This window comes from Sinohyriopsis cumingii, unplaced genomic scaffold (assembly GCF_028554795.1).
Source record: "Sinohyriopsis cumingii isolate HCF-2022 unplaced genomic scaffold, ASM2855479v2 utg000349l, whole genome shotgun sequence".
NCBI lineage: Eukaryota > Metazoa > Mollusca > Bivalvia > Unionida > Unionidae > Sinohyriopsis > Sinohyriopsis cumingii.
In genome coordinates, this window is record NW_028315889.1 from 2,233,636 (window position 1) to 2,257,347 (window position 23,712).

Genomic DNA, 23,712 nt, shown 5'->3' on the forward strand with positions numbered 1-23,712 from the left:
TTTGTGACTCCTTTTCTTTCCAATTTACCCTACTTTTTGACATAATAGGGGCTATTGGTGCCACTTGTTTCCATTTTTGGAATGAATGCTGGCAAAAACATCCCTAGATGTTTACTAGTACATTATAAATTATTCATTCATCAATTCTACTTAGTTGATATACATGTACTCCAGTGTAACTTTGTTAGCTTAGAATATATTTAGAAATTCAGCACTTAAAGTTCATTTACTTGTAAACTCAACTTTATGTTTGTGACTATCATATATCTGGTATGATTGTACACATTGAACCCAAGGCCCACACACACACACACACTTGGCACTGTTTTGTTACAGAGGATGATTTTTAAAAATAAATTTAAGTTTAGGAAGGACTCCCATTAGAAGAACATTTTTGTTTCATTTACATTAATATAATGAGGCATGTTTCACTTTTCTAGTGCCAGCAGAATACATAGTGATAATGGTTTATGTTATCTTTGTGTTCATGTCAGACATTGTGTTCTGCAGAACACTTGTTTGTGTAACATTGAAACACTAGTCCTGCATTAATTAACAAAAAATAATTATTGTTAATATGCCCTGTTTTCTAAATTTGAGACAATTTAATAACACTTAAATATCAGTGGAGACTGTATTTAAACTTTACTATAATAATGCTGTACTTTATGAAATTTTAATGCTGTACTTTATGAAATTATTTTGATATGATAATGTTGTTCTTTGTGAAATAATTGTAATATAATAATTGCTGTACTTTTTACAATTATTGTAGGTTCAGTAACAGTTACTAGGTTCGGTTTATTTTGTTGCAGGTGTTCATATATTCTCTGACCATGGTAATCATGCATCCATGATTCAAGGGATAAGGAACAGTGGAGCGCCTAAGCATGTCTTTCGGCATAATGATCCAGAACATTTAGAACATCTACTAAAGCAGGTGGATAGGACTATTCCGAAAATTGTGGCCTTTGAAACTGTGCATTCAATGGATGGTAAGCCTCAGTATACACAATTTTGCCATGTTTGGGTTTGTAAGTTAAATACGTGTATACACAATTTCGCCATGTTTGGGTTTGTAAGTTAAATACATACTGAGCCTTTTTGTGGCTCATTATTACCAGTTCATTCCATGTTCCATGGTTTGAAGCATTTGAGAGCATAACTCCCCCTTCAGCAGGGGCCAGTCCATTTGTAGGATAAATCTACTGTTGATACAGGTTTCAATTTGTAGTTGGCTTGACTTGTGCTAGCTACGTAAAGTGAATTGCTAACCATGGTGACATGCAACCTACAACCTATTTCATCTTAAATTTGCATTGACTACTGATAGGCCACACTGCCACTTCTGAGATATCTTAAGTCCAGCAGTTGACGTCTGTTATGACCTTAAGGCAAAAGCTATTTATTGCTGTGCTGCTTGATAAAACATGGAAATTTTCCTTTTATCATACTACTGAAACATACTTCAGAATAATTTTACTACTAACAATATTATTACTTGAGTATATTATAAATTCTGTCATTGCTGATCATTATTTACAGTATAAGATGTGACTGTTGACTTCCTCACAGTATATGCCATACTGTGGTATCATTTAGTTATGTGGGTACTTAAATTCATGGTTTTGCTTGTTAAAGTTTGCATAATACGCCACTCCCTCAATAACTCGCGCCCTGATAACTCGCGAACTTGCTTATAACACAGGGTCAGATATGGATCCCATTTTTTAAACCAGAAAATACACAAAAAAATGATCCCTAGTTCTTGAACTTTAAGAAAATCGCTATCAAAATTGGTAACTGAAATGTTGATATATCGCTTGTTTTATGGTCGAAAACGGTAGATAGGACCTGAAACTTTTAATCAGCATTTTGAAATTATCAACTTTTAATAAGAAGTCATATAATTGGTTACATTTTTTTTTCCAAATGACATTCTTAGTACATTGTAATTAAAGAAATTCAAGGAAGTTTCTATCAATGATAATGTCACTTATGTCTAGATGTAGGCAGTACATTAATATTTCTGTGCCAATTAAATAATTTTTATTAAGTGAAATTTGTGTTTTAATTCTATCTTTTCATTCCTCTTAAGTGTAATCATCATAAATGCAATGTATTTTTAAACGTAAAATGTGGCAATCTACCGTAACAGCCATGTCCGCAAGCATTTCTCTGAGAACCTAAGTAAGTGTCGATCATGTTTTGATAACTGATTTGCAGAAGTATTTGTATTGTTGCACTGAATTAAAAGTTGGCCTCCATTGTATTATCATGTTAATTATGTCTTTTGAATCAAATAAAAGAGGTGGAATAAAAGAAAAGGTAAAAGGTATGCAAATCCTGCATACTTAAAATCTAGTGGCCCAGGTCGTATGTTGAGTGAACTTACTTCATTTGATCAATTGAACACTGTTATACATTTTATTGTGTATGTAACATAAACTACCTTAAATTAACCAACTCATTCATAACTATGATCAAAGATAGCAAGGCAACCAAGTGAAACGAATACTTCATAGAATAAAGAGCTTGGTTTCACAGATGAGAACCGTTGTGGGCAAGCAAGTTCTAGAGACTTCCTGAACTGGCACTTAGAGATATCCTCAAGGATGATAAGAAGTTTCACTATTGCTTCCAATGAAATCACGACATCAATATTGTATTAAGTGAACAATATAAAAATTGAGTTTCGACGTAGACGATTGACTCTTGAAATAAATGTCTCTAGTTTTTGAAAAAAAGGAATCTTGTTTGGTGGTGTATCACCAGTTAGTCTAGTTCCCTGCAACATTGACTTCTGACTTGGCAGTATACTATTAAATAGCACTCCAGGAACCAGACTAATCAACAAAACAAAAAGCAGTGATGTAATACACATGTTTTTGCATACACATGATGGTTGTTGAAACCAGTTTAAACGGTCTTACATGCTGGACATTTTGAAAATAACTGTTATTTATACAGAATAACAAACAACTTCATTAGAAAAAGCGCGTTATTAACAATTATTTTCAACGTGATTGTAAAACGAGGATTCAATCATTAAACAGCCCAGTTTCCTAAAACACCCCCACCCCTGAGGTTTTCTCTATGTCTGAGCAGATTTTTTTCAATTTTTGTAGGTCCCTCGGTTACTTGCACCCTCGTTTATAGTGTGGTTTATGTTTGTGGACCCCGTTGTGCATGAGTTATCAAGAGAGTGGTGTAGTAGGTATTTAACTTGGTTGAACCTCCACAAATACCCCAAATAAAATATACAAAAGAATAAAACTTTGCTGATGTAGATAGTGGTCACGTGAATGCTTAAAACAAAACTACTGGATGTATGAGCACAAAGCAAAGATCTAACAATTTCAGTAATTACACCATGATTTCATCCAGTTGAATAACATCAGTGGAAGCCAATGACATTAAAGCAGTACTACCACCTCTATGAGCACAAATAAAACCCCAGTTAGGATCAGTCATTTACGCAATGTTTTCATCTGAGTGCTGAGCATAAAGGAACCTGATGCCACCAAAGTGCAAAGATGCTAACTAAATTGAAAGGCAGTGGAATCACTCCTTTGTTTGTGCCTGCCATTTGTGCAGACCAGCTTCAACCACTAGATTGTAAAATAAATAAAGAATTAAAATCATACTTCCATAACTAGTATGCTAAATAGGACATGCCAGCTGAATCATACTTCCATAACTAGTATGCTAAATAGGTCATGCCAGCCAAATCATACTTCCATAACTAGTATGCTAAATAGGTCATGCATGCCAAATCATACTTGCATAACTAGTATGCTAGATAGGTCATGCCAGCCAAAGCATACTTCCATAACTAGTATACTAAATAGGTCATGCCAACCATCACAGAAAAGCTATTACTGGTTATGATTATGGCACTGTATTAGTAAACCTTGCAACTTAATTAAACATTCCAGTTTTCACTGAATGGGTAACTGCAATTCATGCAACAGTGAGTGAAGGATTGGACCTAACTATTAGTGGTTTTGAGAAAGCTGCACTTGTTTAATTCTGCAATTCATGGATTATTTACCTGACAGTTACTGTGTGTGCCATGAAACTTGACTGACACAGTGTTGATACAGTGGCTGTGTCCTGAATTCGGTGATGTGGGAACTCTAATACTCTGCTGTAATTAGTGTTTTTCATTGATATTAGTGCCTCCAGCTATAGCATGGATAAAATGAAATGTGCTTTTAGGAGGATTAAAATTTTTCAGCAACACTTACATTTGAATGTAGGATTGATTTGAAAAAGTATAAAATTTTATTTTTATATCCTGGTATTTTTTATTATTCCTTCTTTAATTTTCTGTAATACTAGTGTTTAAATACATTACGCTTTTCTTGTACATTTTTATTCTTACATTCACATATCAATTTAAAGCAGTAAGTGAAAATTACAGCTACTAGATACTTTATTGCTATGCATTGGAACAATATGAAATGCTTTATTACTTATTTTCCAAAGGGTTGATGTAAAACAAACACATGCACAAAGTATTATTTTATTACCAGATTACAGTATTGACATAGATTTAATACTAGTAACTTTGTTAAATATTTAGGAATAAAACAAAGTAAGAAAATGGGAGGTTGGTTCATTATCACACATAGCTAATTTTTCTTTGTTTCATTAAATTCATGGTTTGGGGCAACATTGAAGACCATCAAAATTGTGTCCCCCATGAAAGTTTCTAAAAGTATAGTATTCAGTCATTGCTATTCGTTATTTACAGTACAAGGAGATGTGAATGTTCAAGTAATCATTTGTGTTATAGACTTGCACAATAACAGTGGTTTGGGTCAGATTTTTAAATAGGGATGCTTAAGGCTGACTGAACTGTATAATGAAATTGTTGGAGGTTACTTTGATGACTTGTGATGTGTACAGACATTTGAAATAAATGGTGTACAGTTGAGGTAAGGTGGTTGAAGTAGAAATAAGATGATGATTGGACAGGCACCTTGATTATCTACAGTTACTGATCTATACAGATTTTATGCATTTCCTCTGTGCTTGAGAAAATATTGTATCCCTTTAGGAATTAAGATCAATGAGATTCTGCTATATAATAGTAAAGTTTCAGCTTGTATATTTTTGTACACCCCCGCCACCACAATGATAGAAGCGTATAGTTGTACCCATTTCCATCCATCCATACTGACCATCTGCCACACCTTCATAAGGTGTGCATTTAAGTTCTTGGTTTGACATACATGTGCCATGAAACATTTCTTGTTCCTGACTGATTTATATTCCTTTACCTGACAGGTGCAATCTGCCCAACTCGGGAGCTGTGTGAAGTGTCGCACAAGTATGGGGCTCTGACATTTGTAGATGAGGTGCATGCCGTTGGTCTCTATGGGAATCATGGGGCAGGGATTGGGGAGAGAGATGGCATCCTGGACAAAATGGACATAATCTCAGGAACACTGGGTAAGATTATTCAGCATATTAGGCCTTCATTCTAGGTGTGGCCATTTGTATGGACCTGATGGTGGCTGTAAACAGCAAATTGAAATACCAAATTTAGAATGAACCACCTGTGATGAAGAAAAAGTGCAATGAATCCTCAAATTACATTAATATTATGTTATGCAATCAAATTAAAAATAAGACCCATGTAGAAGTATCTTTTTTTCAGATTTAATAGGTTATGAATATATTTGAAAATGTACATTTTTATCATCTTCTTTCATGATAAATCTAGGATTCTGTACCTATTGAGTTACTGTGTTACTAGGAAGATAATTCATTTGCATTTGTTTTACTGCTTGGAGTCATTTTTAAAATTTCAAGTTTTTAAAAATATTTTTTTTAAGAATATCTATACACTTTTATAATGTGTGTGTAAAATATTAAACAGGAGATAATGTCTGTCTGTTGATCAAATGGATTTTTTTTATTTTATTAAAAATGGCTTTCATGTGGTTGACTGTATTTGTACAAGGTGTATATTGACAGTCTTAATGAAACCATCGTCATGCATATCAAAGAATTGTCCAGTTTTATGACAATCCAAATTCTTGACCTCTTTCAGGCAAAGCCTTTGGTAATATAGGTGGATATGTAGCTGGTACAGCCAAGACAATAGACATGATCCGAAGTTATGCCTCAGGGTTCATTTTCACCACATCACTGCCACCAACAACTCTTGCAGGAGCCTTAGCGTCAGTAAAGGTAAATCTGTCAAGTAGTTACACTGGCCTTAATTCCTAATTGTCATTATTGGTTCATTCTTACCACCATGTACATGTTAATGCTACATCTTGTAGCTTTCAAGAAGCCTAGTGATTAGCATTCCAGACTCACAGTCCATGGATTTCAGTTTCAAATCCTGACTAGACAATTCTGGATCAGATGCTTTATTGTGTTTTTAGGCATCATGTATTACTCAGTTCACTCAGCATTAAATAGTTATTTATGTACGGATGTGCTGTTTTAAGCACCAATCAGTCAATATATCATAAAAATGACTTTCAACAGACTTTTATTTTGATTATTATTGGCTTTATATCTGGATAGCATATTAGTAACATGTTCATTGTGAAGACCTTGGGTACACAGGTTCAATACCAGATTCTGGCATGAGGTTTTGTCCTCCCAGGACAACTTCTTTCCACATGGTTTTCCAGTTTCTCAAAATGCTAAGACCAATATTCCACTAGAATTTTTGAGACTGTTGTACACCAGTTAAAATAATTGACTTGCAAAGTCCAAATTGCTGCATTTGATATCAGTTTAAATTGATAAAGTGATGTGATTTAAAACCCATAATGATTATTTTCAACATTACTTTTTGCATGTCTAATTCCTCCTTATCTTCAAATTGGAATGCCTGAAATGTGTTGGAGACTTTGCCTGATGTGAATTGGAAAATCTAAAGTATAAATATTACAACAAAGCTTTGTCTTAACCTGACAAGCTTTTTAAAGCATAGAAGCTGATTGGTTATTCCTTGTGGTGCTTTCAATTAATATCTCTTTGCTGGGAGGAGATAAAATAATTTTCATCTAAATGAAATGACTTGTGCAGGTGCATAGTGAATAAAGTGACTCGCCTACAATTATTAATATTAATATATGGACGCATTTCAAGGAGGGTAACTGAACTGTACTAAATGGATGTCACATAACCCAATTTTCTGACTTGTGTGTCTTTTGAATTTTCAGTTATCTTTTCTGTTACACCTTTAATTTCTCAGAACCAGTTTCACCTACTTGCATGAAAACTGGAAGTGAGTGCATCTTAAGGAGTGTAACTTGTCAAACCTGGTTTTTATGCTTCAGTAATTTTGGTATTTTCAGTCATTTGTTCGTTGCATTCTCTGTGCCTCATTAAATAAAAATGATTCAGGCTTAGTTTCCACCATAGACTATCTGCCATAGACTATTTAAACTTTCTGTGTTGATAGATCTTGAGGAATAGTATATTACAGTAATATATCCTTCCTCCACATAGTGACGTAATCTTTAGCCTTAACTTTCATTGCTTTGGAATCATTCCACAATCAATACCAGTTGTATATTGTTAGCAATTCTTTGGGCAGGGATATTTATGTTTATATGAGTAATAAACACCTTGTTCTTATATTAATTTTGCTATGACAATGGCATGCATCATGATGGTGTTGGCTGAGAAAGAAAGAATTAATCATCAGATGCAAGAATTCCTGACCTCTACTGAATAGTCCATCAACTAACTGTGAGGTGACTGGAGAAAATAAGGGATGTTTGGATGAAAGTTGTCATCAAATTTGATGAATATTTACAAAAATAGATGCCACTTAAAGTGTCAGTAATGTCTGACTGCAGGTTAACCAAGAAAACTTCACTACTTGTAAGATTTAATATGTGGGCATATCAGAAGTAATGCTAATATAAAAATAAAAGCAGTTATTACATCATTTACCATATATATTGGGACATGATAAAAATAATAAAAAAAATTCTCCTGTCTCAGGGCTTATAGTGAAACTTTTTACACCTAGGTCATATGTCCCAAGACTTAAGAAATGAAATAAATTGGTATTTGTGCCCCCCCCCCCCCGGCCCCCCCGTCACACATTCCAATAAAATAAAAAATGCTTCTCTGATATTAAAAAGAAAGAAACTAACCTTGTATTGCTATCATTTATTCCTTTATTTTATCATGAGCAATAAAGAATAAACAGGGATGGTCCTGGCTTTTAAAAAGCTGTCCCCTAAAAAATCGCCAACCTCAATATTTTGTCGCCAATTTTCAAAAAGTGTCACCAGAACAAGTAGTGTACATTTTTCCAAGTGTTAATTTAGTCTATTAATGTAACAGGCAATGAAAATTACAAAAAAGATGGGTTAGTTAATACTTTAATTACAACAAGCATTAACAAAATGTTACAAAGTGTTAAATGAAGATCCGTCAAGATTTTAGGGCTGCCCACTTGTTGAATGCAGTTTCAAAGTCTAATTTTTCACATCTGTATATGCTGATCCTCATTAAATTCTCGAGAGATGAGATGCAGAGTTTATTTCTGACGTCAGTTTTTATGAGGTTGATCTTACTGAATCCACGTTCACAGTCTACAGTGCTGACAGGTGACACCAGTAGTCTCTCAGCAGCACCCCCCCCCCATGGTAGCTTCACAAAGCTTGTAGTGAATTGCTTCCTAAATCCCTAGAATGATCACTGAATGCTGTATAAATTTTCTTGACAAGCAAAGTAGGATCTCCATTCCCACGAATGAAACTTACACGAGTCAACACCTGGCAATATTGGACCGTATATATAAGCATAAATTCACACCCAGTTTAGGGATTCTTTCACTCCTGTATTTTGAGAAATAATTATTTTTAATTATGCAAAACTGTTTTGTTTTTTTGTGCTATTTCTTGTTGTGGAGTTTAAGTCTCAGCAGCCATAACACGGGATTGATGGCAAAAGAAAAAGATCAGTGAGTAAAATGCTGCACTGGCGACAGATATAATTGTGATTGAGATTTTTTCCATTTGCTTTGTATTTATACACAGTAGTCAGTACTTCAAAGGTTATCAGTTTTCTATGAAGGTTCAGCAAAACTATTGTATTGGTATATGTAAAAAAATAAAAAAACAGAAGGATTAGCCATACAATTAATTGTATCAGTTCTATTCGCGTCTTCAGAAGTCGGTCAGTTGTAGATATAGTGCGGTAGCATGATTGACTAGCGCAGCATACAGTACTCAGCCCAGATGTCAACATAAGCAGATTATGATGTAACAATGCACTGTAAAGATGGGGTTGTCAATACGAACAAGGATCGTTTGTGTAACAGATTGATTCCAATGCATAGCTTAGTCAAGTTTGTGGCTTCATTTCGTTCTCCCTTTTAATTTATCCAGTCCAAATCCATGATTGTATGTACAAATTAAATAACCAAAAAGTCTGTCGCCAAAAAAATCACCAGATGGGATATTTTTGTCGCCAATAAGGAAAAAAATCGCAATTTGCGACATTGGCGAAGCCCAGGACAATCCCTGAATAAAATATATCCACAAACTTTGTTTACCGGTATTAGAGTAGGCTTCCATACTGTAGTGTGTATCACTTATGTCCAATAACACATAATACGTTGTTCATTGCCATGACCATTGAGAAACAAATCGTGTTTGGTTGTGCTCAAAGGTTTGAACATGTTATCCAACTGAAAACTGGATTCAACAAAATCACAAACAAGAGGGAAATAATCAACCAATTCATGCATGAAACAGTGTAAGGTGCAAAATAACCAAATTTCAGTTACATCCAAGTCAACTATATAGGACAGTATCTCGCAGAAAACATCTATATTTGAAAACATTCACTTGATTGCAAGTGGCTATCTTTTCGCTAGCACCGGTTACAAAAGTATTATTAAAGCAAGTTATTGCTGTGTACACTCTTTACCCACAAACATCAATGCCCGTTTCTATTAATTATAACTATAGATGCCAAGCACATAGAAGCCCGGGTGGTGAATAATAAAATTTCAGTAGGAGTGCATTTTCCAACATTTAAATTTCAAAAGATTTTAAAGGTGTCCCACAACTTACCACTCAAGAAAACGGTGGCCCAGAACATACAGAGCACAAATTCTTTACTTTAAATGTTAATTTATGGTGTCCCAACAAATACGGTGTCCAAATATATATGGTAAATATGGTATAACATATTCAGATACCTTGGTTTTTGCCCACAACTACAAATGCTAGATTGGTTCTAAGCTTAGTTTGTTTAAATTTCATTTAAGCTATCTCCAGCCTATCAACTAGGCTTGAGGAACAAAACTGAGGTTACCAAGGGATGTGTCACTTCCATCATTGATTGTTCACTGGAGAGATGTTTAAAAAATGATTATCTATATCAGTACAGTTAGCATGGGTGAAAGTTAGGGACAACTTCTGGAACCATTTTCAAATCTACCACTATCCCTTGTCATTTTCTGTAATATCTACTTATACAGTTAGCATGGGTGGAAGTTAGGGACAAATTCTGGAACCATTTTCAAATCTACCACTATCCCTTGTCATTTTCTGTAATATCTATTTATACAGTTAGCATGGGTGGAAGTTAGGGACAAATTCTGGAACCATTTTCAAATCTACCACTATCCCTTGTCATTTTCTGTAATATCTACTTATACAGTTAGCATGGGTGGAAGTTAGGGACATATTCTGGAACCATTTTCAAATCTAACACTATTCCTTGTAATTTTCTGTAATATCTACTTTTACACTAGGCAGTAATGTGGAGCCAGTCTTGCTTGAATCAAGTTAAAAGTGATAAACTTTATGACTCTGTCTTTCATATACCGTGGAATGAAACATTTACACAGATATTAAATATGAATTGGTAGATACTGCTATGTATTGCTTAGAAGTATATCCATTAGACTAATGAATCAATAACACTGGACAACAAATTTTTACAAAAGTCATGTTACTGAAATAAAATTAGTCAATTCTTATCAATTTTTATGTGCTGAACACGAATATGACAGTCAAATTGCAAAATTGGCTCTAGTTTTTTTGTAATCTGCAAGAAATTAATGTTTACATAACGAAATGCATTCCAATAGTAAAAGGTCAACTGTAATAGCCTACCTATAAAAAATCAAGTCATTGACTACATCTTAGATTTCTTCGCCTGTCTCTTGTACAGCTGTTCGGGAGCATCTCTGAGGAGTGTCCAGCAGTAGTCAGCCAGCATTGCAGTGGACCATTTTCCCTGGTATCTTTGTTCCATTGTTGCGATATCTTGATGAAAACGTTCGCCGTGTTCATCACTAACAATACCACAGTTGCTAGGAAAGAAATCCAAATGGGAATGAAGGAAGTGAATCTTTAGAGACATATTGCAGCCAAGTTTCTTATACTTCATCAACATGTCTTCTACTAGTTCCTTATAGTTTTCTGCCCTAACATTTCCGAGGAAGTTTGTAGAAACTAGGCGAAAAGCATTCCATGCTTGTTTCGCGTCACCTTCCAGCAAGTTGTTGAACCGGTCATCTTTGAAAAGCTCTCGAATCTGAGGACCCACAAAAACTCCCTCTTTAATCTTTGCTTCGCTGAGTCGAGGGAATTTTTCATGCAGGTATCGGAATGCTGGCAAAGTCCGGTCAATGGCTTTCACGAAGTTCTTCATCAAACCTAGTTTGATGTGAAGGGGTGGTAGCAAGATTTTCTGAGCCTCAACCAGAGCTGGGTGTTGGATATTCTTCTCTCCAATGGCTACATTCTGCCTGTGAGTCCATTCCTTCCTCATGTAGTGCATTTCCCTTGCTCGGCTATCCCACTCGCATAAGAAACACATGTATTTTGTATATCCTTGCTGCAGTCCCATTAAAAGGGCAACTACCTTCAAATCACCACAGAGGTGCCAGCTGTACTTGTTATACTCAATGGAATTCAGTAGCTGCCTTAAGTTATCGTATGTCTCTTTCATGTGGACAGCATACGCTACTGGAATAGATGGAAGAATGTTTCCATTGTGCAAAAGCACAGCCTTGAGACTCAGTTTCGAAGAGTCCACAAATAGTCTCCATTCTTGTGGGTCATGAGTGATTTTTAAAGCATTCATGAGGCCCTCAATATCGGAACAGAATATCAGATTACTTTCCTTTCTGAAGAAAGGCTCCAATTGCTGGTGGCGCTTTCGATATGCAGTAATTGTGACATCTTCTTCTAGAAGATTCCATTGTTGGAGTCTTGATCCTAGCAATTCTGCCTTGTTCTTTGATAAGTCCAAATCACGAATCAGGTCATTTAGTTCTTCCTGTGTTATTCTGTGTGGGGTTGATGATGCACCACAGTGAAAATCTGGATCACTGCATGCTGATGGACCAGGAGAAGAACAGGTCGACTCACCTTTGTCTTCGTCAGATGAATCAAGAGAATATTCTGCTGGAGGTTCTGGAATAGGAAGTCCCTCACCATGTGGAACTGGTCTCAATGCAGACGGAATGTTTGGGTAGACTATTCTCGACTTCTTTCGCTTCGTTATTCCGCCGGAAAGAGGAGGAACCAAGCAGAAGTAACAGTCATTTAGGTGGTTGCTTGGCTCTCTCCACACCATTGGGACTGCAAACGGCATTGATGACCTTTTGCAATTCAACCACTGTGAAAGCTGTGTTGTACATGTAGCACAGCATATATGCGGAGCCCAAGGCTTGTCTTGGTCACCAACCTTGCATCCGAAGTAAAGATGATATGCCTTCTTCACTTGAGAATTGATACTTTTCTTCTGGTTGGCAAATGTCACTTCCCCACAAATATAGCAAAAATTGTCCGCGGTATTAACACACTTTCGAGGCATTACTGTTCTTTATTGTACGTAAATGGATAAAATAATAAGTTTTATGTAACAGTAGCTTGAACTGTCTCGCACAACGTCTAAAATATTTTAAATGCTGAACCTATCTGATTGGGCTTTATATAGTACACTGCTTACGTCAGCTTCAGCAGCCGCCTGGCATTAGTATAATAGGCCTACACATGTATAGTACACTGCTGACGTCAACTTACTTCAGCAGCCGCATGGCATTAGTATTGCATTGCATCAGAAAATGATGCAATCAACTGTGGATGATGTGAGCATGATGGTATTATGCAATGTTACATCATTATTCCTGATGTTGCTGCAGTCCTACTGGAGAAATTTACACAGTGAAACATAGAAAATGAGGTATATGAATATCTTCAAAACGAGAGCCAATACAAATTTTTCACGGTTATATTCGTGTTCGGCACACCAAAATACTACAGATTAGGGCCTTTTCAAGTCAGTAATGATTTCACTGTTGACCAGTGTAATCTAAGTGATTTGTCTGCAGAGACAGATGACCACTGTTGAGATTGACATTAATTCCATAAGTCTTATTCTTCACTTAAATCACACAGAGATGAGAGACCTATTAATCACCAATACATTAATCAAATAAATTCAGGTAATTAAAAAAAAAAATAGTGCAAATATTAATTTTCTCTGGTAAGGAATAGAACTTAAAATGATTATTATCTAAAGATAAAAGATGACAAGATTAAGTATAGTGTGTGTGTGTGTGTGTGTGTGTGTGTGAGTGTACTATTATTCAGATTACTTTTTTGTTTTACTGGACACAGATCAGAATAACTTATGGGATGGATGTTCATTTCATCTGAGGTCTGTCCATCCATTTGCACAAGTTTGTTATCACTACTCTTCCTTAACTACTTGGAGGATTGCCTTGAAACTTTACACACACACACATTCATCCCATGGTCTAGTTGGTTCTAATGAAAATGGTGCTGATCTGACATCTGATATGGCCATTGTGGCAGACATCTTGAAAATCTTGTTACTACTCATCCTGAATATATGGTCATATTAGGAGTTTCACTTAAAGACTTTTTATGATGCCTAGTTCGTCCTAAAAATGGTCTGCTGTGTGGGTTCAGGTCTATTGCTCAGCCAGTGTGGGTATGTGAGAAGGATTGCCAGTAGCTTCCCTTGGGTTGGTGATTCTTACTGGGGTGTTCCTGAGTTCTTCCTCCACCAGTTTACTGGCTGCCATGTTGTTGTTGACCAGAGGTTCCAAATCTGGTTTTGTACAGCTTTCTGTAACCTTGTCCCATCATTTGAAATCTAATTTTGTTTTCTCTAACTTTGACCTGTCATTCCAAATCTAGTTTTGTTTTCTATAACTTTGTTCTGTCATTCTAAATCTAGTTTTGTTCAGCATTCTGTAACCTTGTCTTGTCATTCTAAATTTAGTTTTGTTCAGCTTTTTGTGTCTTGTCCTGTCATTCAGATACTGCGGAGTGATGAGGGACGGAGACTTAGGTTCCAACACCAAGAGGCAGTGAGATATATGCGTGAGAAGCTGGTGGAGTCGGGCATTCCAGCATTACACTGCCCGAGTCACATCATTCCCATCCATGTAAGTACACCATTGTATTATAGTTTCCTTCTCTCTCTCTCACTTTCTATCCATCTCTCAGGATGAACATCTGAAAATATGTCAAGACTGTACATTCATGTAAGCACTGAGAAGTTGTACACAAAAAACGCCTTAAAACAAACTCCAAGCAACAAGTTGGTTTGAAGTATTATTTTGTTAAAACACAGTTTTCCAGATGAATTGTGCAAATGTTTAGTGACTAAACTTACATGACCTGTTTCTGTTAAATATTCAATGTTATCCATACAGTACCTTTTTCACCCTTGTACTAGATTTTAAGAAAAACAACCCTTGATTAAATATATTACACTAAAATTGTTATAAATGCAGTTTTAACTCATCACACTCAGAATTATGCTTGAAAACAATAGAGAAATCAGTGATGTATGGGATTGGTCACTATTAGGTCCTATTATATCTTGTTACTACATAACAAGAAAAAAAGCCAAAAGCCAACAAGTATTTGATAACCCAAAATATAAAGTCAGACAAAATGAAGGAATTAAAAATAACTTACAGTATAGTATGAATTCCTAGAATTTAACAGTGATCTGGAAATGCTCCAGAAGTATTCAGAATGAAAGTTCTAATGTGTTTATGTGCTAGTACTACAGCAGAAACACTGTTCTAATATTCATAAGTTTTTTCTTGTTTGGGGTAAATCTAATGAAATTTGAATGTCACAAATGTTTTTTAATAATTTCACAATAATCCACTAAGGTACTATCTGTTTGAAATAACTATTCAAACCTTGCAATTTCAACGATTATAAATAAATCAAAATTCCTCTCATACAGTCACAAGACTGGTATAGTGTAGAATGAGAAAGTTGCATATCTAATTCCTTTGTAAAATCACTATATATGCAGCAGATAAACTTCTTGATATCACCAGAATATAATTCCTGGTATTTTGAAATTATTCTGTATTGGAAAAATACTTTACCAGTCAAACTCAACTTTTTTCAAATTTAACCAATAACCAGCGAGGGCAGTCTGATAGTTTCAGTACAAATGTACTTCTTAGATCACTTAATGTTTTCCTGACCTCCATCGAATATATTCCTGGCCTAGTTAGACTGAAATTTGGATGTGAATGTAGCAATTCAACCTTGATTTATGAATGGAAAGTACATACACGTACCCTTCTTAAATAGAATAGGCCAGTCATAGAATTAAAGAATTTTTAAAAAATGTCATTCACCAAATGACTCAAATAAAACTATATTATATAGTTATCTGTAAGTTGAAAAAAGAAATTAAGTTACCATCAAAAGTTAGGTGCAGTGTCTGTTACCAGATGAGACTGTAAAATTGCCAGGTCCACAGAACTTCATTTGAAACAAATAATGAACCAAATCCTTATTGGTACTCTCAGTCATTATAGTCTTTTGTTTAAAGAAGTTAAGCTCTGAAATCTATCAGATACAACAGTTCTGTGATGATTCTACAATTTTAATCTTAATTTTTGAAAGTGAAGGTGCTATTTTGAGCATTAATTATGGGTTGTTCAAAAAGTTTCTGTGTTAGTGAATGTGAACTTCATTGTTATCTACTCAACTTATCAATCTATTGTAAATGACAGTATACAAATTCAAATAACTTGTATTAAATTTGTATTTATGTTTATTTAATATTATAATTCAACCATATTCCAACTAATATTGAGTAAACTGGGAAAAATTAGTCAATTCTAATATTTTTATTTAAAATAACTAAAATTAAATGTTTAAATATTCTGATTCAGAGATTTTACATATGTATTGAAATATTCTGATTCAGAGATTTTACATATGTATTTTGTTGTAGACTATGTTTACTACTCTTTGTGTCAGGTTGGTGATGCTGCCCTCTGCACAAAGCTGTCCAATGATCTTATGAATAAGCATGGCATCTATGTGCAGGCCATTAACTACCCAACTGTTCCGAGGGGTCTTGAGCGGCTCCGTTTGGCTCCCACACCTCACCATACAAAGGCGATGATAGAGGGATTTGCTGCTGCTGTCGTAGATGTATGGAAGACTAATGGTTTAGAGCTGCATTCCAGAGTTTACCCCTCAGCATGTGAATTCTGCAATAAACCACTCCAATTTGAAGAGTTTTATGCCAAGGATCCCATCTGTGCAAGATCAAACTGCACATATGCATCCCTTCAAGAGACTCTAATGACCTAGAATGTCCACACTTGCAGAGAAAGTGTTCTTTATTACAACTGTGTCACTGTCAGTTGTTTAAATAATTTTAGGCACATTTTTATTCTTATCAGAATGTTATTTTCTTTTCACTTTCTTTGGGTTAGGAAATATAAGCTCTTCAGCATACTGTCCATAGTAGTCAAGTGTTTCTACTTTCCATATGTACTGAATTAGGAAACCTCATTCAATTTAGTTGATTTTGCTCTTCTTAATTAGGGTCACAGTTGCTGAAGTTGGCAGAGCCCTATAGTAATCACATCCTTCCAGCTGTCCATTTCTCAGCAATTTGGTTTCAGCAAGATAACTTTTCTGGGAATAATTGGATTTTTGATAAACATGGTTTACAGCTTTATATTGATTAGACCTGGATAGTTTGATTTTCAGTCTACTATGTCATCATTTACAAGAGTTATGGCCGCTGATTGCCCTTCCTCCTAACTTTCCTTTCCACAGCTTGACCTAGGATAGATGGATTTCAACCAGATTTCTTTTGCAGCTCATTATTAATGTGGCCCTGAAAGAGTTTGATATCAAGCATTCCATGACATCATTTGCCGGAGTTATGTCCTTGATTGCACCACGATTTGACTTTGGTTCTGCCTCGTAACTTTACCAAGGTTTGTAGGATTTCAACCGAAGTTGGCATGCAAAAGCTTGAATTAGTTCATTTTCCAGCTTCCTACAATGTCATTTACTGCCCTGTGTTTGCCCCAACTTTTAAAATTGGTTTCCACAGGAAAACATTACCAATGTTGGTTGGATTTCAACCGAATTTGATTTGTGGCTTTATGTTGATGAAATACAGAATAACGATTTTATGCATTCTGTGTCATCATTGACACAAGTTATGCTCCTGAATAACTATTTCATTGACTTGAGTTTTTGCCGCATCTCTTTATCAAGGTTTGTTGGATTTCAATCAAATTTGGCATGTAGCTTTATGTTGATTAGACTTAAATGACTTTAATTTTCAGCATTCCACAATATTTAGAGTTGTTATTGCCCCATATTTTCCATCTTCCTAAAGGTGGCTTCTGTTCACAACTAAACTTAGGTCATTAATTGAAATAAAATTTGGTATTCACCTTTAGTTCAATGAGACGTTACATTATTTTAATTGCTAGAATTCCATGACATATACAGGAGTTATGTTCACCCCACACACACTGACATTGATTTTTGATTTTAAATATTGTTAAAGATTACAAGCATAAATCTATGCCTTTAAAATACTTAATTTTAAGACTGCTATTTAAATAATTGATCTCGACATTGTTTTGATGAAGTGACTTCTGCAGAATATGTAATTTAATTTTGAAAATTACATATAATTTTGAAAATAAAATAAAAATTAAGAACCTGTTTATGTTCTGACTAGAAGTTTAATACATTTATTTTGTTTAAAAGCAGGATTGAAATGAAGTCCAATCTAGAATGAAATGATCACATTATAAACAGTTTTGTATGGATGAGTAATTGTTGTACACAGTGTAAACTGATCCTAGTCTTTTAGGTGCTTGTAAAACATGAAACAATCCTAAGAAAGCTATGTATGTCAAAAGACACACACTTCTTTTCTATTTTATTTTTGTTAATTTATTGTTGTTACATTTGATACAGAATCTTTTTTTCTTCTGGTTACTAATGCAACATAAAGCAAAATATTATCATAACAGGCAATTGTTTTGAGGTTAGTAAGAATATTTTTGACTAGAATTTAATTGAATTGCCAGGTAGTATTAAATGGCTCAGAATGTCAAACGCCTTTTTAAGAATAATTTGACTATTATAATTCTGACAACCTGTTGCAGTATGTTTGGATAAGCTTGTGGATAATGTGCTTCAACACTTTCACCTGGTCTTTTAAAAATTATTCAAAATATTTTAGATTTTGAGGGTCTCACTTGAGGTCGTAGTGGCTGAACTTGTTAGGACCCTGCTCAGTAACTGTAACTGTACTGTGAGCTGTGTGATTGATGCCAAATTTAGAATGCAGCTTTGTATTGGTCAGACAGATCAATTTCCAGTTTCTGTGACGTCATTTACAGGAGCTGTGCTACCTAATTGCTTATCTTCCTGACTTCCCTTTTTAAAGCACGACTTTACTTAGGGGTCTTAGGTTTCAACTAAATTTCATATATGGCTTTATATTGATAAGATACTGAATGAGTTGTATTTACAATACAGTATTCCACAGCATTTAAAAATCTTATGCTTCATGAATACACATCATCCTGACTTTGCTCTGTGCTGCAGAACTTTGCCAAGGATGGTTGGATTTCAACCAAATTTGATATGATAGTATAGTGATGAGAACTTGCATGAGTTTTTTATTTCAATAATTCCATGGGACCATTTAAAGGAGCTGTGCTGCCAAATTGCCTATCCTCCTTTATTTGGTTCCAAAACATATCTTCAGCAAGGTTTGTTTGATTTCAGCCTTTGTTGGTACATGTATTCAATTTCCTGCCTTTCATAATAGCACTTACAGAATTGCATACTCTGATTGGCCATCTTTGGTGCTGACTGTAATTTTACCAAGGTTTTTGGATTTTAACCAAATTTGGTATGCAGCTTTGTAATAATGAGACTTGAATGAGTTTTATTTCTAGCATTCCACAAGATGATTTACTGCATTATGCCCCTGTTAACTGTACCTTTGACTTTGGTTTCGACTGTATAACTTTAACCAGGTTTGTTCAGTTTCAGTTAAACTTGGCATGTGGTTTTATATAGGTGAGATCTTGAATGCTTTTTATTTCAACCATTCTACAGCATCATTTACAGAAGTTATATCCACATATTTCCTCCTAACTTTATTTATTGTAGCATTATTTACATTGAATTGTTCAATTCCAACCAGTTGTGGCTGATACTTTAAAATAACAAGACATTAAATGAATGTAATTAACAGCATTCTGCATTAGCATTTAGTTATAACCCATATTTTCCCATTTAAGGCCTTATCATGTAAATTGTAATGAGCAGGTCCCATGGCTAAAAGCTCTTGTTTCCATATTAAATTTGAAAATGACTAAATCATTAAACAAACATTAATTATAGCCATTCAAGATTCAGCCAGAATATTGTGCTGCTTCTGACAAAATATATCAATCATTATTGCCATCTTTGTGGCAGGGACCTAAGTTTTTGTTTATGATACTGTTATGTCCTAGTCGTATTGGATTAAGTGTTGTAATTAGACTGGATATAGCTTCAGCAACTGTGATTAAAAGATATTGAAAGTTGTCTTCATTGTTCTTGTTATATGATATAATCATTTGATGAATACTGTTATAAAGTCTCATAATAAAATTTGTGCAATAGAAAAAGGAATTGTTAATGAATTATTATCTTTATACAGTCCAGTTGCCATGGTTGTGACACATTTATTTGTGTATCAACCCAGACTTAAAAGTGATGCAATAAATTTGAAATTGACTTTATTTTTAAAGCTCTGCAGGTCATAGACCAGAAGAGCTTTTGGGATGGTCTGTTCATCTTCCATCCATCACCCTGATGTGTCCATCAGTCAGCACATGATTGTTATCACTACTCCTACTAAACTATTTGGAGGATTGCCTTGAAACTTTATAAACGAATTCATCTCATGGTCCTAAATAAGAATGGTGCAGCTTTGACATCCATTATTGTTGCCACAGTGACCATTTTGAAAATCTTAAACCACTACTCTTTCAGAATGGATGATCATATCACAATGGTGTCTTCACTCAAATATTTGTATGCCAATCTGACATCCAATATTGACCCCCAGTGGCCATCTTGAACATTTTGTTATCAGTAATCCTTTTGAATTGATGGCCATATCAACATGGTGTTTGCACTAAAATATTTATTTCTATGTCCAATTGGTTCTAAATGAAAATGGTGCCAATCTGATGTCCAATTTCACTTTTGCATCCATCTTGACATTCTTGTTATCACTACTTCTGAATGGAAGTAATATCAGTTTGGGGTTTTCAACCAAAAAAAAGACTTCTTAAGATGTTTAGTTTGTCCTAAATGAAAATGGTAATAATCTGATGTCCAGTATGGCAGCCAGTTTGAAAACTTTATTATTGTTACTGCCATCTCACCTCTGTCTGTGTGGGTTCGAGTATAGGATTCAGCCATTGTGTGTATGTGAGAAAGCTTGCCAGTAGCTTCTCGTGGGTCGGTGGTTCTTTCCGGGTTCTTCCTCCACCATTAATACTGGCCGCCATGTATAGCCTAGCGTGTGTTGAAAAATGGCGTTAAACCTACAACAACAACAACAACAAGCTACTCCTCCTAAGTAGATGGCTATCTCACCATAGAGTTTTCACTAAAAGACTTCCTATGAAGTCTAGTTGGTCCTAAATGAAAACGGTGCCGATCTGATGTCCAATATGGCCACCAGGGCAGTCATCTTGACAATCTTATTGCTACTCAGTATGGGGTTTTCACTAAAATACATCTTATGATGTCTGGCTGGTCCTGAATAGAAATGATACCAATTTGATATCCAATGTGGCCATGATGGCAGCCATCTCAATAATCTTATCACGACTCTGCTTGAACAGAAAGGTTGTTGTGGGGTTTTCACCATAAGATTTATTGTGATGTTCAATTGGTCTTCCCACATTTTATTCTAGTATGGCCACCACAGCAGCCATCTTGAAAGTCATGTTACTGCTTCTCTGGAATGGAAAGTCATCTCTTGAAAATATTATCACGGCTCTTCTCCAAATGGATAGCTATATCAACATTGGGTTTTCAGCAATAGACTTCTAATGACACTTGGTTGCTCCTAACTGAAAATGGTGCAAGTTATACATCCAGTATGGCTGCTATGATGACTTTTAAAAATCTTGTCACTACACTTGACTGGATGGTCTTTATAACCAGTGGTTTTCACTAAAAGACTTCCAATATGTGTACCACAGCAGCTAATTTGAAAATCTTGTTATTGGTGAAGAATATCAGAGATGGTTTCAACACTCAGCAATTGATAGGAAAAAATAGTCTTGAATTCCTCAAAATTCTTTTCACTCAGTATAGCATCAGTCCCTTAGAAGGATTCTTGTAAAAATAACATTTTTGTTTTTCCAGAGCAGCATAGTCAAGATGTAGGGATCACTTCTCCAGATGGCGTTTTTGTTGTTGTTGGCATCCACTTTTAGTTAAGTTTAGGTAGTCATAAAACTAGATGAGTGTATTCTTCTTGAGGGTGGTACAGACCATTAAAGAAAAATAGGTCATGATGGCCTGCTTTTCATGCACCAGCAATAATATCAAGATTTTGTATATACCTCAGTTTTACTGACAACGTTGTACGTGTAGTGATTAAACTTGATGGGTATATTCATCTTGGGCAGTACTATCTATCACAGGTAATGGTAGATCCTGGTGATATACTGTTCACCCTCCATTAATTATGTCCAAATTTTGCATTTATCTCAGTTTCTCTGACACTGGGAGTCACTGTGGCTCAGTTGGCTGAGTGCTGGACTTGTATTCCAAGGGTTAGGAGTTTGATACCTGCCCAGACAAGCCTTATTTAGTTGTCTTGAACTGTCTTTAGGAAAGGTCCTTAGCTCTCATTTTCTTCAGCATGATATAGTCAGCAATGTGTTAATAATGCTGTTAAAACCAGTTTAAAAAAACAAATATGCCATTGTATGTACAGTCTCTTCACAATAACTGCCAAACAGAATTGGACCAAATGTGGCATAGTTGGGCTTATACAAATAATGCTGATCCATCATCAGACATAACCACCACTACTGAATGTAGTAAAACCATTAAATGACTTTCAAAAACTGCCCAGCAGAATTGGACCAAAGTTGACAAAAAAAGCATTCTGATATTCAGTGCTTTCAAATTCATACAAATTATTCACATTCTAATATGGACATCATTACTAAGAATAGAAAATGCCTTAATGATTTAACACAAACAGAATTTGACAGAAAACATAATGGTGCCAATGGCTTATAAGTTCATGCTAATGATTGAACACTAACAGAATTTGACAGAAAACATACTGGCTTCAAGGGCTTATAAGTTCATACTAATGATTGAACACTAACAGAAATTGACAGAAAACATACTGGCTCCAAGGGCTTATAAGTTCATACTAATGATTGAACACTAACAGAATTTGACAGAAAACATACTGGCTCCAATGGCTTATAAGCTCATACTAATGATTGAACACTAACAGAATTTGACAGAAAACATACTGGCTCCAAGGGCTTACAAGTTCATACTAATGATTGAACACTAACAGAATTTGACAGAAAACATACTGGCTTCAAGGGCTTATAAGTTCATACTAATGATTGAACACTAACAGAATTTGACAGAAAACATACTGGCTCCAAGGGCTTATAAGTTCATACTAATGATTGAACATTAACAGATTTTGACAACTGTACAGACCGCTCTGGTGGCTTAGTGGTTAGAGCATCTGCCTTGGATGCAGGAGGTCGTGGGTTTGATCCCCAACCGAGTCATACCAAAGACTTTAAAAAATGGTACTAACTGCTGCCTCACTTGGCACTCAGCATTAAGAGGTTAGTGTTAGGACTGGTCGGCTTGGTGTCCGGATAATGTGATAGGGTGGGACATCATGCTACATGTCTATGGCATGATGCCACAGTGCTAGACATCACTATAAACTGCCACACTGCAGACATCGTAGCGATATGACTGAAAAAATGTTAAACCTACATTAAAAATCCAAATCACACACACACAGAACTGTACAGAAAACATACTGGTTCCAAAGGCTTATAAGTTCATACTAATGATGCCAATCTGCAATGAAATATTGCTGCTGTTACTAATTATAGAAAACCTTTCAATAACTTCTTTTTAAAAAAATCCATAATAGAATTTCAGCAAATTTGACAGAAAGTGTCCTTGCTTGAAGGCCTTTCAGACTTGTATATGTTTTTAAGTCTCAAAAAGTCTTTGAAAATTAGAAAAATTGGGAAAAGTGTTTAAAATAGTCTTTCTGTTTGCATTGGCAGCCGATAAAATCTTTTCCATTTTGTTAGTATTTGTCTTAATACTA

The 23,712-nt window shown here is 35.1% G+C and overlaps 1 protein-coding gene across 2 annotated transcripts in view; it reads left to right on the forward strand.

Annotated features, from left to right (window-relative positions):
• Positions 1-19,984, forward strand: part of LOC149774324 (uncharacterized) — a 57,973-nt gene extending 37,989 nt beyond the window's left edge. For both annotated transcript variants that reach the window (XM_089945458.1, XM_089945459.1), the window contains exons 7-11: positions 816-995; positions 5,296-5,460; positions 6,065-6,204; positions 14,309-14,437; positions 16,293-19,984. In XM_089945458.1, the coding sequence (XP_089801584.1) occupies positions 816-995; positions 5,296-5,460; positions 6,065-6,204; positions 14,309-14,437; positions 16,293-16,631 (953 nt within the window). In that variant the 3' untranslated portion in view covers positions 16,632-19,984. The remainder of the gene's footprint in view (positions 1-815; positions 996-5,295; positions 5,461-6,064; positions 6,205-14,308; positions 14,438-16,292) is intronic.
• The last annotated feature ends 3,728 nt before the right edge of the window (positions 19,985-23,712 follow it).